Genomic DNA, 16782 nt, shown 5'->3' on the forward strand with positions numbered 1-16782 from the left:
CTGAAGTCAGGAGTTCGAGGCCAGCCTGACCAACATGGTAAAACTCCATCTCTACTAAAAATACAAAAATTATCTGGGCATGGTGGCGCACCTGTAATACCAGCTACTCAGGAGGCCGAGGCAGGAGAATCGCTTAAACCCAGGAGGTGGAGATGGCAGTGAGCTGAGGTCGTGCCACTGCACTCCAGCCTGGGTGACAGAGTGAGACTCTGTCTCAAAAAAAAAAAAAAAAAAGTTACAGATACAAAGTGTAGCCACTGAGTCTAGATCTCCCCAGCTAAAAAGTGATATATTTGTTTTTGTTGTTGTTATTTATTTATTTTCTACATTTCTTCTTCTTCTTCTTCTTCTTTTTTTTTTTGAAAGAGTTTTGTTGTTGTTGCCCAAGCTGGAATGCAATGGTGAGATTTTGGCTCACTGCAACCTCCGCCTCCTGGGTTCAAGTGATTCTGCTGCTTTAGCCTCCCTAGTAGCTGAGATTACAGGCATGAGCCACCAGGCCCAGCTAATTTTATAGTTTTAGTAGAGACAGGGTTTCACCATGTTGGTCAGGCTGGTCTCAAACTCCTGACCTCAGGTGATCCACCAGCCTTGGCCTCCCAAAGTGCTGGGATTACAGGTGTAAGCCACTGCCGCACCTGGGCTACATTTCTTCTTTTAAAACTAGTTGTTTTGTTGCCTGTAATCCCAGTACTTGGGAGGCTGAGGCAGAAAGACTGCTTGAGCCCAGGAATCTGAGACCAGACTGGGCAACATCGTGAGACCTTGTCTCTACACAAAGTAAAAAAAACCAAAAAATTAGATGGGCTTAGTGGTGCACGCCTGTGGTCCCAGCTACTTGGGGTGGGGGCAGAGGGCTGAGGTGGGAGAATCGCTTGGGCCCAGGAGGTTGAGGCTGTGGTAGGCTGTGATTGCACCACTGTACTCCAGCCTGGGCAACAGAGCAAGACCGTTTTTAAAAAATATTAAAAACATAAAAATTAAATGAGTTGTTCTGAATCCTTTCTTAAGAGCTACATGGAGAATATGATGAAAGCTACGAATTCTCCCCCTAGAAAGATGCACATACACACAAAATTTTGCTTACCCCTGCTCTATGCTGAACAACTCTCTCCTTTCCAGTTTGTGTAGGAAACCATGTGACTGATCCTAGGCACATCCTTCTGAATGAGGAGAAGTAGCTTTCCTTGGTAACTCCCCCAAGCTCCTGCACTGGTTGTTTTCTTTTTCCTGGTTCCTCAGAGCTACATGTCACTTAGATTAGACTTTCTTTCAACCTGCTTGAAGATGGGTTTTCAGAAGGTGGGCCTGGCCCCGGGAAGCAGCCCTCTTGGCCATATAGGCCTGCTGAAAGCGTGCCAATGTGGACATCCTGCCTCGTCTCTTGCTGTTATCCTTTTACAGTATTTTCCTCCTTCCTCCATTCCAGAAGACAGGCAGTGTGTGTATTTGCATGCACATAACATGTTCACAGAACAGACCACTTGCTACTATTAAGAAGACAGTTTTTTGGTTTTTGTTTTTTTTTTGAGATGAAGTCTCACCCTGTTGCCTAGGCTGGAGTGCAGTGGCGTGATCTCGGCTTACTGCACCTACACCTCCCAGGTTCAAGTGATTCTCCTGCCTCAGGCTCCCGAGTAGCTGGGATTACAGGCATGCACCACCATGCCTGGGTAATTTTTGTATTTTTAGTAGAGATGGGGTTTTCCCCATGTTAGTCAGGCTTGTCTTGAACTCCTGACCTTAAGTGATCTGCCTACCCTGGCTTCCCAAAGTGCTGGGATTACAGGCGTGAGCTGCCGTGCCCAGCTACAGAGATTTTTATATAACACATACAAAACATAATTGTCCCCACTTAATCAACAAAATAAAGCAAGTTGTCATCCCCTCCTTCCACAGATGTCTTGCTGTTGCTTTTTTGTTATCTCCTTCCCTGTAAGGACTACCTTTGAATATTCATCTTTTTTTCTTTTTTTTTTTTTTTAGAGGTGGAGCAAAGTCTCGCTCTGTCGCCCAGGCTGGAGTGCAGTGGCGCAAACGCGGCTCACCACAACCTCCGCCTCCCGGGTTCAAGCAATCCTCCTGCTTCAGCCTCCCGAGTAGTTGGGATTACAGGCGCCTGCCACCATGACCGGCTAATTTTTGTATTTTTAGTAGAGACAGGGTTTCACTATGTTGGTCAGGCTGGTCTCAAACTCCTGACCTCGTGATCCACCCACCTTGGCCTCCCAAAGTGCTGGGATTACAGGCATGAGCCACTGTGCCCAGCCGAATATTCATCTTTAATTTTTCTTAGAATTAAAATACAGAAAGAGGGCCTGTGACCCTAGTTCTTGACATATGGTTCTAGTCTCATTTTCAATAGCAAGGATGGGTCCCCTGGCCACATACTTCCAATTTGATCTTCTAAGCCATTTTTTTTTTTTTTTTTTTGACAAGGTCTTGCCCTGTCACTCAGGCTGGAGGGCAGTGGTGTGATCACAGCTCACCATAGCCTCAACCTCCTGGGCTCAAGCAATTCTCCATGTCAGCCTCCCAAGTAGCAGAGAATACAGGTGTGCACCACCATGCCTGGCTTATTTTATTTTTATTTTTTGTATTTTTTGTAGATATAAGGTCTTGCTTTGTTGCCCAAGCTAGTCTCAAACTTCTGGGCTCAAGCAATCCACCACCTCAGCCTCCCAAAGTGCTGAGATTACAAAGGTGAGCCACCACCTCCTGCCCTAAGCCATTCTTCACACTGTCATCATTATTTAACCACCTTACTAAGTACCTACAAGGCAGGTGTTAGGGGTACAAAGATAAAAGTCTGCTTCAATGGAGCTCACAGTCTCCTGTTAGGTATTTTTTAAAAGACCAGTTGATCATGTCACTTTTCAGCTCAAAACCTTCAGAGGTTCACTGATGGCTACAGGATCCAGACTTCCTCGCGTGGAAGTCTAGGTCTGCCATGATTTTACCTCCATCTACCCTTTCAGACTCACCTGGCCCCACCTTCATGCACTCTCTGCCCAGACACACTGAACTCATGGCCACTCTGAGAACATGCCACAAAACTCTGATTATTCTTGGCTTATGTGGTTTTCTGATGCTCACTGCTCACCTGAATCATCACAGTAGTATATCATAGGTACTCGATATTTGTTAAATCAATAGAAAAAATGACTATAGCAGTGCAAGTGGGGAGCAGTTTAAGGATTAAAACTTGTAGAAATGTTTGGGAGGCTGAGGTGGGTGAATCACTTGAGCTCAGGAGTTCGAGACCAGCCTGGGCAACACAGTGAAACCTCGTCTCTACCAAAAACAGAACAAAAACAAAAAATTAGCAGAGAGTGGTGGTGTGTGCCTATAGTCCCAGCTACTCGGGAGGCTGAGGTGGGAGGACTGCTTGAGCCTGGGAGGCAGAGGTTGCAGTGAGCTAAGATCATGCCACTGTACTCCAGCCTGGGGGACAGAGTGCGACTCCATCTTGAAAAACAAAAAAAACACCACCACCACCACCACAACTTGTAGAAATGTTGGCCAAGTGTTGTGGCTCACGCCTATAATCCCCGCATTTTGGGAGGCTGAGGCAGGAGGATCTCTTGAGCCCAGGAGTTGAAGCCCAGGAATTCCAGACCAGCTTGGGCAACACAGCAAAACCCTCTCTACAAAAAAAAAAAAAAAAATTTGCCGGGTGTGGGTGTGGCGGTAGGCACCTGTAGTCCCAGCTACTCAGGAGGCTGAGATGGAAGGATTCCTTGAGCCAGGGAGTTCAAGGCTGCAGTGAGCGATGATTGCACCACTGCAGTTCAGCCTGGGCAACACAGCAAGACCCTGTCTCAAAAAACAAAAACCAACCAACCAAAAAAAAAAAAAAAAAAAAAAACCCTTGTAGAATTGTAGAAATGTAGAGTGAAACTCAGAACATGATACTGGGCTCTGGGGTTATATGCAGAGTTTACTGAGCATAATAGGACTGGGTCTCTCTGCTAACAGCATTTACCCATACATTGTAATATCATCAGACAAGGGAATCTCAAATTATTATCAGGAAATTATCAAGAAATAGGGTATGGGTAGATTTAAATACGAATTCATCTTCCGCTTAACCAGTTTTTAAAAAGCAAGAACTATAATACAACGCAAAGAGCTAATGCTTGGTAGGCATATAATTATCTGTGGGTTGTTAATTTCACTAGTATGAATATCTGGCAGTTGCACTGTAGCCCAAATGAGAGGGCACAATGAAATCCCCAGGAGCACTGATAAAGCTCATAAGAGGCCCTGGAGCTTTCCAAAGAGAGAGTCTCCATCTTTTTCATGCACTGCCCACAGCTCTCACCTCTTTTAGCTTGTCTCCCTCTTCAAGCCTCAAGCGCTGACGTTGCCACAGTTGCATTAGGTCAGCTTTTTCTCTGACTCCCCCGAGTCCCTCACCCCTCCCAGCTTCCTGCAGCCCAATCACCGTCTATAAATCCCGTTGCTGGCATCCGGGGTCTCTTAGGCAACAATGTGTGGGCTCTTGATTGGCCGCGAGATCCAGGAGGGCTGGTTACAAAATTGGGCACGGGGATAAAACTAACAAGTGTGGCAGCCAAGAGCGTGGGAGAGACAGCAAGGTCTCAATATAACCCTAGAATGAAGATGCGTCGAATCCTAAAACAAGTAGCGTTGAAAACCTTCATTCAAGACGTAGTGTGTCCCAAATCAGCCCTACCTACGGAGCGTGCCCAGTCACATTGTCCTGGTCACTCCGGAGCTGCGAAATGCAGGCTCCACTGTGCCAGGTTTTAAGAGTGGCCAACAGGTAAACAGAGGGTTGGAGGAAAAAGAATTCGAGACTGGTTCAATGAAAGAATAGCACCTGCAACAGGAAGTGGAAGGATGGGGCCAGGAGGAATTGCCCAACACAGAGACACACAAATGCTTCAATGCAAATTTCAATTTATTGGATTATAGAATTCAGGCTGACTGACAGATACACCAGGGAACCAGCAGATGGCATGCCCTAATAAGAATAACTAAATTTAGGAACTCTTAGAATCCCGTCCAATTCATTAAATTTATTGAGCGCCTGTCTTGTAATACGAAGCAAAATGAGAATACAAGGATAAAAAGGAAATCTAAAGAGGAAGACTGGAAGGTGCAATATACAAATATTTAATGGAAGGCTCACACGGGTAACAGCTGTTATAGAGTTATGAACAAGTGCTGGAGGATACCAAAAAGTTCAAAATTCCGGAACAGAGGTCCTTTGGTCAATGTAAAGCAAGTTTTATAGGCAACAGTCAACAACAACAAAAAGCAAAACAACAGCAAAAAAAAGACCTTCCTTACTATCTTTGTTTCTCAAAATAAATAAGAATGCATTCCCCTTCGACTTAAATGTACAAACCCTGTGTTTCTGTTGTGTTTTATAGGTTTTGTTTTTATTTTTGGGGGGACGGAGTTTTGCTCTTATTGCCCAGGCTGGAGTGCATTGGTACGATCTCAGGTTACTGCAACCTCTGCCTCTCGGGTTCAAGGGATTCTCCTGCCTCAGCCTCCTGAGTAGCGGGGATTACAAGCATGCATCACCATGCCCGGCTAATTTTTTTGTATTTTTAGTAAAGACGGGGTTTCACCATATTGGCCAGGCTGGTTTCAAACTCCTGACCTCAGGTGATCTGCCCGCCTCGGCCTCCTGAAGTGCAGGGATTACAGGCGTGAGCCACTGTGCCTGACCTGTTTTATAGTTTTTAAATAGGCAGCATTTGTGTATCTCCAGTTTAAAAAGAAAAAGTGAAGCTCGTAGAAGTTGTTGCTTTCCTTAGGTTAAAATGGATCAGTAAGTGGGCAAGCTGAAATTGGAACCTAGGTTGTTTGAATTCCAGCCTAGGGATTTTTTCCACATGACCGGGTTGTACCTAAATGAATAAACAAAGCCTTGGGGGCAGAGGCGGTGAGGGGGTGGCCTGGAGGAGGTACTTAGATGCAATACTAAATTACCATGCATTACCAGTTAGCTTTTATGGTTTCAAAACGGGTTCATCCAGAAAGAGACCAGTTTTAACAATGTTGGGAGTGCTGTGTCTCTCTATGAAGTTCCCGCTCATTAAAGACTTCGTATTGGTGGTTACAACATGGAATGAAAGAGAGATGGGATCACAGAGAGCATCTCCTTTAGCCCTGTTGGATTTGAATATTTTCATCCCTGAAAAGAAGGTCTCTTTCTTCTTGCCTCTCAACCAACATCTTCTGGGCCTCCTCTTGTCCTGCACCTCATCATCAGACTACTGTCCTCCCAAAAGAACCTGAGTCACACCGTCCACACTGTCTGTGTTCACAGTGAGCACATAGAGCTCAATGTCTGACACTGCAACATTACTTTTTTTTTTTTTTTTTTTTAAGAGACAGGGATGGCTTTGTCGCCCGGGCTGCAGTGTAATGGCACAACCATAGCTCACTACAGCTTTGAACTCCTGGGCTCAAGCAATCTTCCCAGGCTAATTTTTTAGTTTTTATTTTTGTAGAGACAGGATCTTGCTATGTTCCCCAGACTGGTCTCCAACTCCTGGCTCAAGTGATCCTCTCTCCTCGGCTTCCCAAAATGCTGGGATTACAGGTCTGAACCACCTCACTCAGCCCCAAATATTAATTACTTTTAAGAGGGACATTTCAAACACAAAGAAAGATTTGGACACTTTCATAAGAAACACCCTTGATTCTTCACGAAGATTTTTTTTAAAATAGTACATTTGTGTGTATTTCACAGATACAGTAGAAGCTTCTTTTGTCTCATTCCCAGGTTTCATTCCCCTCCCTTCCTGCCTAGAGGCAGTCATTGTCACGAAATTGGTGTGCAGCGTTTCTGTCCATTTTTATGCTTTTATTAGATGTACGTTTGCCCTCATAAACACTGTATAGTATTGCTAGTTTTTTTTTTTTTTTTTTTTTTTTTTTTCCTAAGAGGCATCATCACTTACATATCTTGTGGTTTGGTTTTTTTTCACTCAATGTTCTTTTTCTGAGATTTAGTCATGTTGATACAGTGGTGATCATTTCTACATCATTCCCACCTCCCGATGTTGAGCTATGATGTGTCCCATTCCTGACAGTCTTTACAAGATGGTGTGTAAGTTGAATAAAAATGCACCTCGCAGCGCATCTCTGGAGGTTCCCCAGCTACAAGGGATCTGACACACAGATTTCCCCCACACTATCTGCCCCCTCACTCACTCTCCACAGAGGCACCGCTGGCTCCAGAGGATACACTGCCCTGCCTAGAATCAACCTAAGAATCAATATTATTTTAAACATTGTTTACTGCACAAGTATTTACTTATTAGAGAAACTGAAACTGTCATTTCAGATCTCATTTATCAGGCCTGTTCACACAGCTCACTTTCTGATGTGAAACTCTAGGTCTAAGTTCAATACTCGTCAACATTTACTTAACACGTATCAAGCGCCTTTCTTAAAAAAATTGTAAAACACACATAACGTAAATGCACCACTGTAACCATTTTTAAGTGTACAATTCTAATAGTCCATTCACATCGTTCAATTTCTTTAAGTTCTATGTGCTACCGACAGAACAAAATGATGCCCATGAAATCTAGGTTGACGAGGAACGAAAAAGAAGAGAAAGAAAAGACAGGTTAAACGGTGCAGTGAAAAGACAAACAGCCCTAGGTTGGGATGAATCCAGGCCCCGTTGTTAAAACGCTGCATGGCTTTAGGTAAATCATCTAACCTTTGGGGGCGTTCTTTTCCTCGTCTGAAAAATGGGAGGTTCGGTTTAGATTATCTTTAAGAATTCTTTCAGCTCTAAAGCCGCTTATGTAGAAAAGGAGAGGAGAAACGTTTCCTAAGGAGCAAAAATTGGGGCGCGCACCAGTAACGACCAGCTCCACCTGTTTCCTAAGGTCTTGGCCAAGAGGATATAAACTATCCCGGGCGAGTAGCCTGTTCTGTCCGCTACGCTGTTTCGCGTGGAGCTCTGCAGCAGGCCAGAGCTCCTGCACCCCATTCCACCCTCGGCATCCGGGGATCTGCCTCTCGAGCACCCCAAATCCCCAGCTCCGGAGGTCGGCACCTCTGGTTCTCAGACCAGGTGTAGGTGGTCCTGCAATCACACCTCCGCGCTGTGTCATCAGGGGACGGAGTGCATTGCGAGGAGGGCTCCGAGTGCATCTCAGATGAGCGCCTCCAGGGCTGGGAACGAGCACGCCGGAGCAAGGGAGCTCCAGGCGTCACTCAGGGCGAGAGGCAGAGAACAACGAGACGCGCCAGGCCAGCCCCGCACGCCCAGGCTCCGGCAGGGAGCTTTCGGCCGAGCGTACCCAGTGCGCCTGCCCCGTGCGTGCGCGCGCGCTCGTGCGCTCGCTCCCCGGGCCGCGCGCCCCGGTGCTCGCGAAAGCTCGCCGTCGCTGGGAGGCGCGCGCCGGCGGTCCTCGGCCGCTCCAGGTACCTGAGGGACGCGCGGCCGCCCCCGGCCGGCGGTGCAGCCCCCACCCCTCGGAGCCAGGCGCTGGGGTCTGAGGTGAGCCCCGCGAAGCGTGTCGGCCCCTGGGCCGGGGCAGCGGGAGAAGGAGCGGCGAGTGTGGAGCCCGAGGAGGCGCCGCGCGGCTGCCTGCTGCTCCGCCTTAGCCCGCGCCGAGGAGCCAGCAGCAGCCCGGCGCCTCCTCCTCAGGGATCGTTCCTCTCGCCGCGGCCACAACAAAAGCCTTGGGCGCCAGGCTGTGGCGGGCGGCGGAGCGGGGGCCCGGGCCCGCGGTGGCGGCTGCGGGCCTCGGGGACGCCTAGTTTGGGGCTGAGGGCTGAGGGCTGAGTGGGGAGCTGCCCCAGGAGACTGTTAACCCTGTCCGCCCTGAGCCCGCGCTCGGCAACCTGTGCGAATGTGGACCGCGGTTCGCTCGCCTCCACTCCGGCCCAGACCCTCCGCGGCGGGGAGAGGGGCCCGGCCGGAGCCGGCGGCAGCGCGGGGTGCCGGGGGCCGTGGGCGGAGGACAATGCGCCGGGGGCTCCCGGCCGCCCGAAGCGCGCGCCGCCAGGCTCCCGGCCCCGGCTCGGGTCGGCTTCGGGCCCACCTTTGCCTGCCCACGCCTTAAAGTTTCCCCTCCCGTCCATCAGTTTGCAAAGTCCTTGCTCCCTTCCGCGAGCTTCCCACGGCTGCCTCCTCCGCGGGCTGTGGGTTTGCCGTGGGGTGGCTGCTGCTGGATCCCCGAGGGTCCGCGTCTGAAATCAAGCTGCTGTGAAATAGCCAGCAAGGTTAAGGAGCCTTGTGTCCTTTCAAGACATGTAAACATCTTCCTAGAGGTGTTTTACATCTTAGGAGTCTTGAGTTCGATCCCTCTGTTGTAAGAGAAGCCAAGGGGGCTTTTCTTGGCTTTGTTTTTAAGAACAAAAGCACGTGCCATGAATTGAGGCAGAGGAGTAGACTTCAGATTTAGAGAGATTGGCTCCATGAAGGAGGTCCGGCGGTTTGCCCAGTGTAGAATGACTCTTTGAATTTTGGTTTCCGTCTGGGTTGAGGGAGATGCAGCAGCAGCACAGCAGAGTAGCCGCATCAGTGACTGTTATGGGAAAGTGTTCAGACACAGCCTCATCTTAGAGAAGTAGTTCTGATCGGGAATGCTTATTGATGGGAATTGAGTTACTTTGTAAAGCCAATATGATAAGAGCAAGGAAACAAAGACCTGACTACCCCTGGGGATGTTACCTCCTTCCCTCACCCTCCTTTAGTCCTTGGTGGTGTGCTGGTGCCGTTCCTGCATTTTAGTCTGGAAAAAGAGTAGAAGTCCTTAGTTCTATTATTAAGAAGTGGTTACTCCTGAAGATAATGCTTTCCGTCTTTACTTTTAAACAAATCAATACTATCTTTTTCCTTCAGAAAAAAGGACAAAAACTCACAAAGATAAAAAAAATTCAGAGTCGGAGAGCCTAGGAAAGAGGTGTAAGAGCTTGACTGGGTGGGGCTGGAAAGATAAAAGAGCTGAAGATAAAATAAAACTAAGATGCAGCCCTTCTTCTACCATACCCCCCTACCCCATTGTTTGAAACTATTAGGAAAATAAGTAAATTACTGGTAAAGCCTATCATTCTACCCTCTCTTTCCTCCTACCCCTTTTCCCTCATCCACTACTAAAATTCTGTATCTCCATCTCTCCTAAATCTATAAAAGTGTCCCATTTATAAAAGGAGAAGGACAATGAGCTGTTTCCTCATCCTAGCTGCTCTATGCTTCTGAGCTTTATTTTGTGCTTTGAGCATTCAGGTGGCTATTTCTTGGGAGTTCCGTGATTGAGATATTTGAAGTAGAGAGGGCTAGGGGAATTTAATAGCAAAGTGCATATTCTTTCTTTGTATAGAACAAAGTGAAAGCTTTATCACTGGGGAAGGAGAGAGGAGTTTTTTGCTCACAATAAGTTATCTGTTTCCCAGGAAACAGACTTAAATTTCACGTTAGTTTGATAGTGAAACTCTAAGATTTTATATTCAAAACTTTTTCTGAGCATGTGAGTTTGTTGATGTTAAGCTGCTGTTGACTTTCTTTTCCTTCAGAGACAGATAGTAGGAAACAATTCTTACCGCTTCTTTGAGCGGTTTTGGCCTCAAGTTTTTGTTTTTGTTTTCCTATCCCCAGAACTCTAGAATTATGCATGATTAAAACTGCAGCTGTGCACAAAAATAAAAAGAATGATTTTAAAAATATGTACTGGATAAATTATTCAGTATAGATTGGAGGAAAATATGTGGTAGAGTCTCGAGGAAAGAAATTAGATTTTCAGTAGTGATATTTCTATAATGCTGGGAACAAATGAAGTGTAACAGCTTCTTACTGGCTAGGAAAGAGTTTTACCTACTATGTCAAAAAGTGAATTTCCTCTTTTTGCTTTCCAATTCATCATGTTGGGAACTATTGACAGTTTGGTATATTCAAGGAGTGTATTGCACATGAAGTTTGAGATGAATGTAACTAGGCTAGTGGGCCTGAAAACCAAATCCTGATCCCCAGATTTTATCTCATTAAAATAATTCTGTGGTCAAAGCATGCAAACCATACAACCTTGTTAAGGGGGGTGGAAAGCGGGGGTTTGGTATTAGAGAATTTTTTGATAGGAGATTTAAGAGAAGCTGGGCTGAAATTTCAGCCCATTTTAAAGTCCAGAATCTATCTGTCTCTTAACTTTCCAGTTTTATTTTCAGGTTAATTTTTAAAGATCTTCTGTCTTCTTTAGTCTTAGTAATGAATAATTTCTAAATTGAACTGAATTTTGATGCCTACCATTCATTTAAATTTTGAACCTAGATGGATTTACTTTTCCTCTGTGTGTGTGTGTGTTTTAAGCCTTAATCACTTAACACATTGGAAGATTAAGTTATTTGTTGTAATCAGTAGATGATGACAAATGGACTTTAAACATTCGATGAAGCAGGAAAGTTCAGAAAAGAGATACTCTGAGATTAATAGGAATCTAGGTCCTGTGAATTAAATATGAAGCTATATAAACTTTCTTGTAGCAACCAGTAGGCAAAGGGCCAAAGACTATATAGACTTTGAGCAATGAGTGTGTACACTGAGTGTATATTTTGTCTAACAATACAATAATTTCCTTAAGAGAAGGAGCTCTCATTTAGAGATAGTTATTGCTAATCCTTGCAATGCATTCTCGGAAACGTGTCTGAAAAAAGACAAAGAATATCCCTCCTGTTCCCTCTGTAGGCACTGTGTAACCAGCATTTACTTTGAGACAACCTTTAGATGATCTTTCTCAATTGGAAATGCAAAATGTTACCTGCACTTATCAGGTGTCAAGAAAATGAAATCTCAACAGAATGATGGAATGGAGCCCTTTCTGTAGAGAAAGTGTAAATTGAAATGGAGTTGCTGAACATAATCTTTTGTTGCAGAACCCCTTTGACAAGCCCCTAGGGCCCACTTTTCTCATCATCCTTTCTTCTGGGATTCAGCCTGCTTTCCTCTTCACAGTTGCCACCTCTTGCGTTTCCCACCGAGTTCTTTGGGTCTGATTTTGCAGCCAGCCTGGGAAGACAGTCTTCCAAGATTGGAATCCCTTCCCTTTATTGCTGTCTTTCAGGACAAATACTTAGTTGATTTTATTTTAAAGACTTTTACTTTTTGTCATCAAAAGAAACCTGATAAATAATGGTTGGAAATATAAAATTACTGATGTTATACATTCATAAAAATAGAAATGTGTAAGCTTTAAAGTATCTAGTCCTTTTTGTTTTCTGATGGAATGTTAACCAAGTAACTTAGTCTGAAATCAGCCTTCCAGATATTCTGAAATATGCTGTATGGAGAACTGAATGTGTCTCTTTTCCCATACAAAGGGCGTGAGCAACTGTTGCATAGCATTCACTTTTCGCAGGGCCCTGGCCCCTGAAGCTGCTCACTCCGAGTATGTTAATCCAGTATGTCCCCCCTTTTTTTTTTCCAGTTGATATACTACAGTTTCTTATAATAAAAAAAAAATCAGTAAGAACGCCCCAAATGACTGTTAACTTTTGTTTAATGACTTGCTACATTTTGATAGGATCTCTTTGGGTCCAGAATCTTTGCTATGTCCTGCAAGTCTGGAACTTCAACTTACAGCTTTTCCATGGATGACCTTACCTTAGGAAAAATGGCATACTCACATTATTGTGATTAGAAGCAGATAATTCATTATGTTATTAAAGACATATTATTTGGAATGTTTATCAAAAGTTTTTATTTTATTTTATTTAATTTTTTTGAGACAGTCTCTCTCTGTCACCCAGGCTGGATGCAGTAGTACAGTCTCCGCTCACTGCAACCTCCGCCTCCCATGTTGAAGCAATTCTCAAGCCCCTCCTGAATAGCTGGGCCTACAGGCGCATGCCAGCTAATTTTTGTATTTTTAGTAGAGATGGGTTTTTGCCATGTTGGCCAGGCTGGTCTCAAACTCCTGGCCTCAAATGATCTGCCTGCCTTCGTCCCCCAAAATGCTTGGATTATAGGCGTGAGCCACTGTGCCCAGCCAGGAATGTTTATCAAAAGTTTTTAAATTGTGCATACCATTTGATTCAGTTGATTGGTTATCTGATTTTTTTAGTATTGAAAATCATTTTGACTCTTACTAAATTGATCATCACTGATTTGCTTTTCTTACTAGGTACAGTAGAGCAGTAGTGTATTCCTTGGCTTGTTGCTTAATTAGTAGTCAATAAACCAGTCATTTTTACTAGTATTTTTTCTTGTCAGCTAGTCAGCACATATTTACAGATTTAGCAGAGTTAATTACTTCATACACAAAATAATGTACTATAGGTTCTTTCATAAAATTCCATAAAGCATTTAATATTTTATTTTTAAATAATCGAAATAGTTTTACTATATTACGTGTACATATATTTTTTTGACAAAATGAGAGATATATACATATACTGTTTTGTAAACTGCCTTTAAATTTTATTTTTTATTTATTGTTACTATCTTACTATATCCACAAATACAGGTTTATGCTCATCATTTTTAGTAACTATATAATATTCCATCATGTGGTTATACCATAATTTATTTAACCAATTTCTTATTGGTAGACTTTTTGGTTGTTTCCAACTTTTAGGGTTTTTTTTGTTATAAACAGTGTTACACTAATATTTTGGTTGTGCATCATGTGTACTTATATGTTTACTTAGAACAAATTATAAGATAGATTTGTTGGATGAAATTGTGTACATTTTAAGGGCTTTTGATATAAGTAGCCACTTTTTTTTTTTTTAAGTACCAACTAGTTTACTAATAGCATTTGAAAATGTTGAAATGTTGAAGGTGTTCTTTACCCTATACTCCCACCCTCTACTGTGTTCTATCATTATTGTTTTTTCCTATCTGATTGGCAAAAAATCTTATCTCACATTTGCATTTTTTATTACTAGTGAAGTTGAATATCTTTTCATATGTTTCTTGGCTATTTGTATTTCTTTTGTAAATTTATGTCCTTTGCTTATTTTTCTATTAAAATGTTATCTCCTATTTGCTTTTATTTTTAAAATTCATTTAATGTATATAATTACATAAACAATACCTTTATTCTTTTTAATTATTCTGTTCTAGGACAGCATTTCTCAAGACCTGACTTATGGAGCACTTGTAACCTAAGGTAATCATTAGAATGCATATCATCCTCCAGGATTCAGATTTCTGGGGGAATCCATGAATCTGCTACACTTTAAGATTAGAGAACTGCTGTTTTGGGGGAAATGAAAATTCTTTAACACCTATACTTTACCTGTTTTCTTCTTGTCTCACTGAATTCCACTGCTGTTTTTTCCCTTCTTTTAATAATCATAAACTACAGTCTTGCTATATCAAGATTATTGTCCTTTCACAGCTTAACAGTAGATTTTACAAAAGCATCTTGGTACATGGTAATTTGAATGTCATAGTACATAAGGAAGCACTTTTATAAGAAGGTAGGATGCTTTACTTTCAAGTAAGGCAAAAAGAATAATCAAGAGGAAACCAGGTAAAATAGATGGAGTAGGCAGAAGTGTAGGGGGACATTTCATCTAGTTTTGAAAGCTCAGTGAGATATTGCTCAGTTTCCTCCTCAGGTTTTATGTGGTAGTCTTCTTTGAACCATTGATTTGAAACCCATACCTGCTTGAAAAATAGATTAGTTTAAATGAAATTTTTGAAATTCTTGGTGTTACTATATGCATATTCAACAGGGAGTAATGTTCCCTTTAATTTTTTTTAGTTGCAAGCAGATGAATATGCTGCATAAGTAATAAACTACAAAGACTGAACTTACATGGATGTTTTAATACTACAATCAAATAAAACTTTCAACAGTTACTTGACATATTTAATGATATGCATAATTGTTACTGTGCTGCATGGTAATTAAGATAAATATGTTTTTAACTATGGTTAATACCAGTTTTCTTTTTTCTTCTGACGGAGTTTCGCTCTTGTTGCCCAGGCCTGGAGTGCAATGGCACGATCTCAGCTCACTGCAACCTCTGCCTCCCAGGTTCAAGCGATTCTCCTGCCTCAGCCTCCCGAGTAGCTGGGACTACAGGCGCATGCCACCACGCCTGGCTAATTTTTTGTACTTTTAGTAGAGACAGGGTTTCACTATGTTGGCCAGGCTGGTCTTGAACTCCTGACCTCGTGATCCGCCTGCCTCGGCCTCCCAAAGTGCTGGGATTACAAGTGTGAGCCACTGCGCCCGGCCCAGTGTCTGTTTTCTATAGGCAGATCTCAACATTTGTGGGAAGAAAAAAAATATGGCAGGCCAAGAATCTGTTTCAGAAATTTCTGATGTAGAACATGAGGAGCTTTAGGGCTTTTTGAGCAGGGTTTGCTTTTATCTTAGTTTCCTAATTCTAGGGACCATAGACTTTTCTTTTCCCTTCCGTTAGTCAAGACCATCTACTAGAGGGAGAAATTGGGAAGGTTCAGTCACTGTTTTACTTTCTCCAAATAGTTTTCTGCCTAGTAACTGAAGCTTGGGACATGGAGTTCCCAATCATTGATAGTTAATGCACAAAGGACCGTTTCTTTCCCCACTTAAGCCAAAGCAATTCCAGGTCCCACAATCTAAGTTCTCATAGGTGCTAGTATTTGAGTTGTCCTATTAATCTGGGTCTTTGAGAATTTCTGAACCTTAATTTCTCATCTTTTCCCAACCTAGGCTCTCCACAACAAACATAAGACTATCCAATGCATATGAAACAAATTGAAATAAAAGCAAAGTTAACATCGTTACTAAACCAAATCAAAATGTGATAGCTTAGAATATGCTTTTTTCATACCAGACCTGCCTTCCACTCCACCCACACCCTCTCAGCTGAAATTGAGAATCACACATATTTTTGCCCCTGGAAAAGTACATACAAGTCAGAAATTCTAAAGCTCCGTGGAAACAATAACTGGGAATTATTCTTAATTTTTCTGTGACTTTTTAGGGATGATTTCTATTCTCTGTGCAGCATGGCTGTGTGTAATGAGCATTCATTGATGAAATATTTCTTAGTGCTACATCTGTGTTATTAAATTTTTGTACTGTCTAAAAAATAATGTAATGTAATGTGAAAATTTCCTAATATTTTAGAACCTTCTATATGTCAGTTCAGTATTGGTTGACAGAGGTAGCATTTGTATAAACTAATTCAATGATTAAAATGTCTAACGTTTAATACTGCTTTACCATCTATAAAGTACTTTTGCATACATTATCTTATGATTCACTCATATCATCCCTGTGAGCGAGGTGGTATTGGAATCATTTTCAAGAAGAAAAATTCTAGGTGCATAGAAGTTAAGTGGTATGTTTATATTCACACAGCTAGCAAGAGGCTTGAATCTGTATCTTTTGACTTACTTTTCAGACCACTTTCACAGATCCTTCTGCTACGTCAGTTAATACAAAAATATACTATTAAAGATTAAAACACACAAAATTTTAGTTCAGTAATTTAGGTTATAAGCGTAATATTTATTATTTAAATAAAATTTAGGACAATAGCATAAGAATTTTTCAAAATGAATCAATTATATATTGTGACAGATGAAAAATTGCCATTATAGATGAGAATTTGAACCATGTGTTATATAAGCAACTGAGGGATGAAATTAAATTTGCACTTAAATGCTGTTTAAGGATCATTTTAGTGTAGCTATAGCATAAATGATAAAGTAGAAAAATTATGTCTTTATAAAGTACCCACGTATTGTTAACTATTAGGTCAGTATAATATCTCTCATCAAAGATTTTTAATGTCAAGTCCATAATACTTGGAGAGGAAATGACTAATTTCTCC

The 16782-nt window shown here is 42.6% G+C and overlaps 2 protein-coding genes across 6 annotated transcripts in view; one reads left to right on the plus strand and one right to left on the minus strand.

Moving 5' to 3' along the window:
- The window catches only part of FBXO16 (F-box protein 16), a 67036-nt gene extending 58702 nt beyond the window's left edge, over nt 1-8334 (minus strand). Inside the window, exon 1 of one of the 4 annotated variants that reach the window (XM_054561389.2) lies at nt 4325-8334. In XM_054561389.2, coding sequence (XP_054417364.1) covers nt 4325-4381 — 57 coding nt within the window. In that variant the 5' untranslated portion in view covers nt 4382-8334. The remainder of the gene's footprint in view (nt 1-4324) is intronic. The other 3 variants (XM_054561388.2, XM_054561390.2, XM_024251190.3) reach the window with 3 other exon arrangements.
- A 1-nt stretch (nt 8335) lies between these two features.
- Nucleotides 8336-16782, plus strand: part of FZD3 (frizzled class receptor 3) — an 80139-nt gene continuing 71692 nt past the window's right edge. For both annotated transcript variants that reach the window (XM_002818953.6, XM_054561387.2), the window contains exons 1-2: nt 8336-8506; nt 14069-14114. The gene's annotated coding sequence lies outside the window, so the exon portion shown is untranslated. The remainder of the gene's footprint in view (nt 8507-14068; nt 14115-16782) is intronic.

Source organism: Pongo abelii, chromosome 7, assembly GCF_028885655.2.
Source record: "Pongo abelii isolate AG06213 chromosome 7, NHGRI_mPonAbe1-v2.0_pri, whole genome shotgun sequence".
NCBI lineage: Eukaryota > Metazoa > Chordata > Mammalia > Primates > Hominidae > Pongo > Pongo abelii.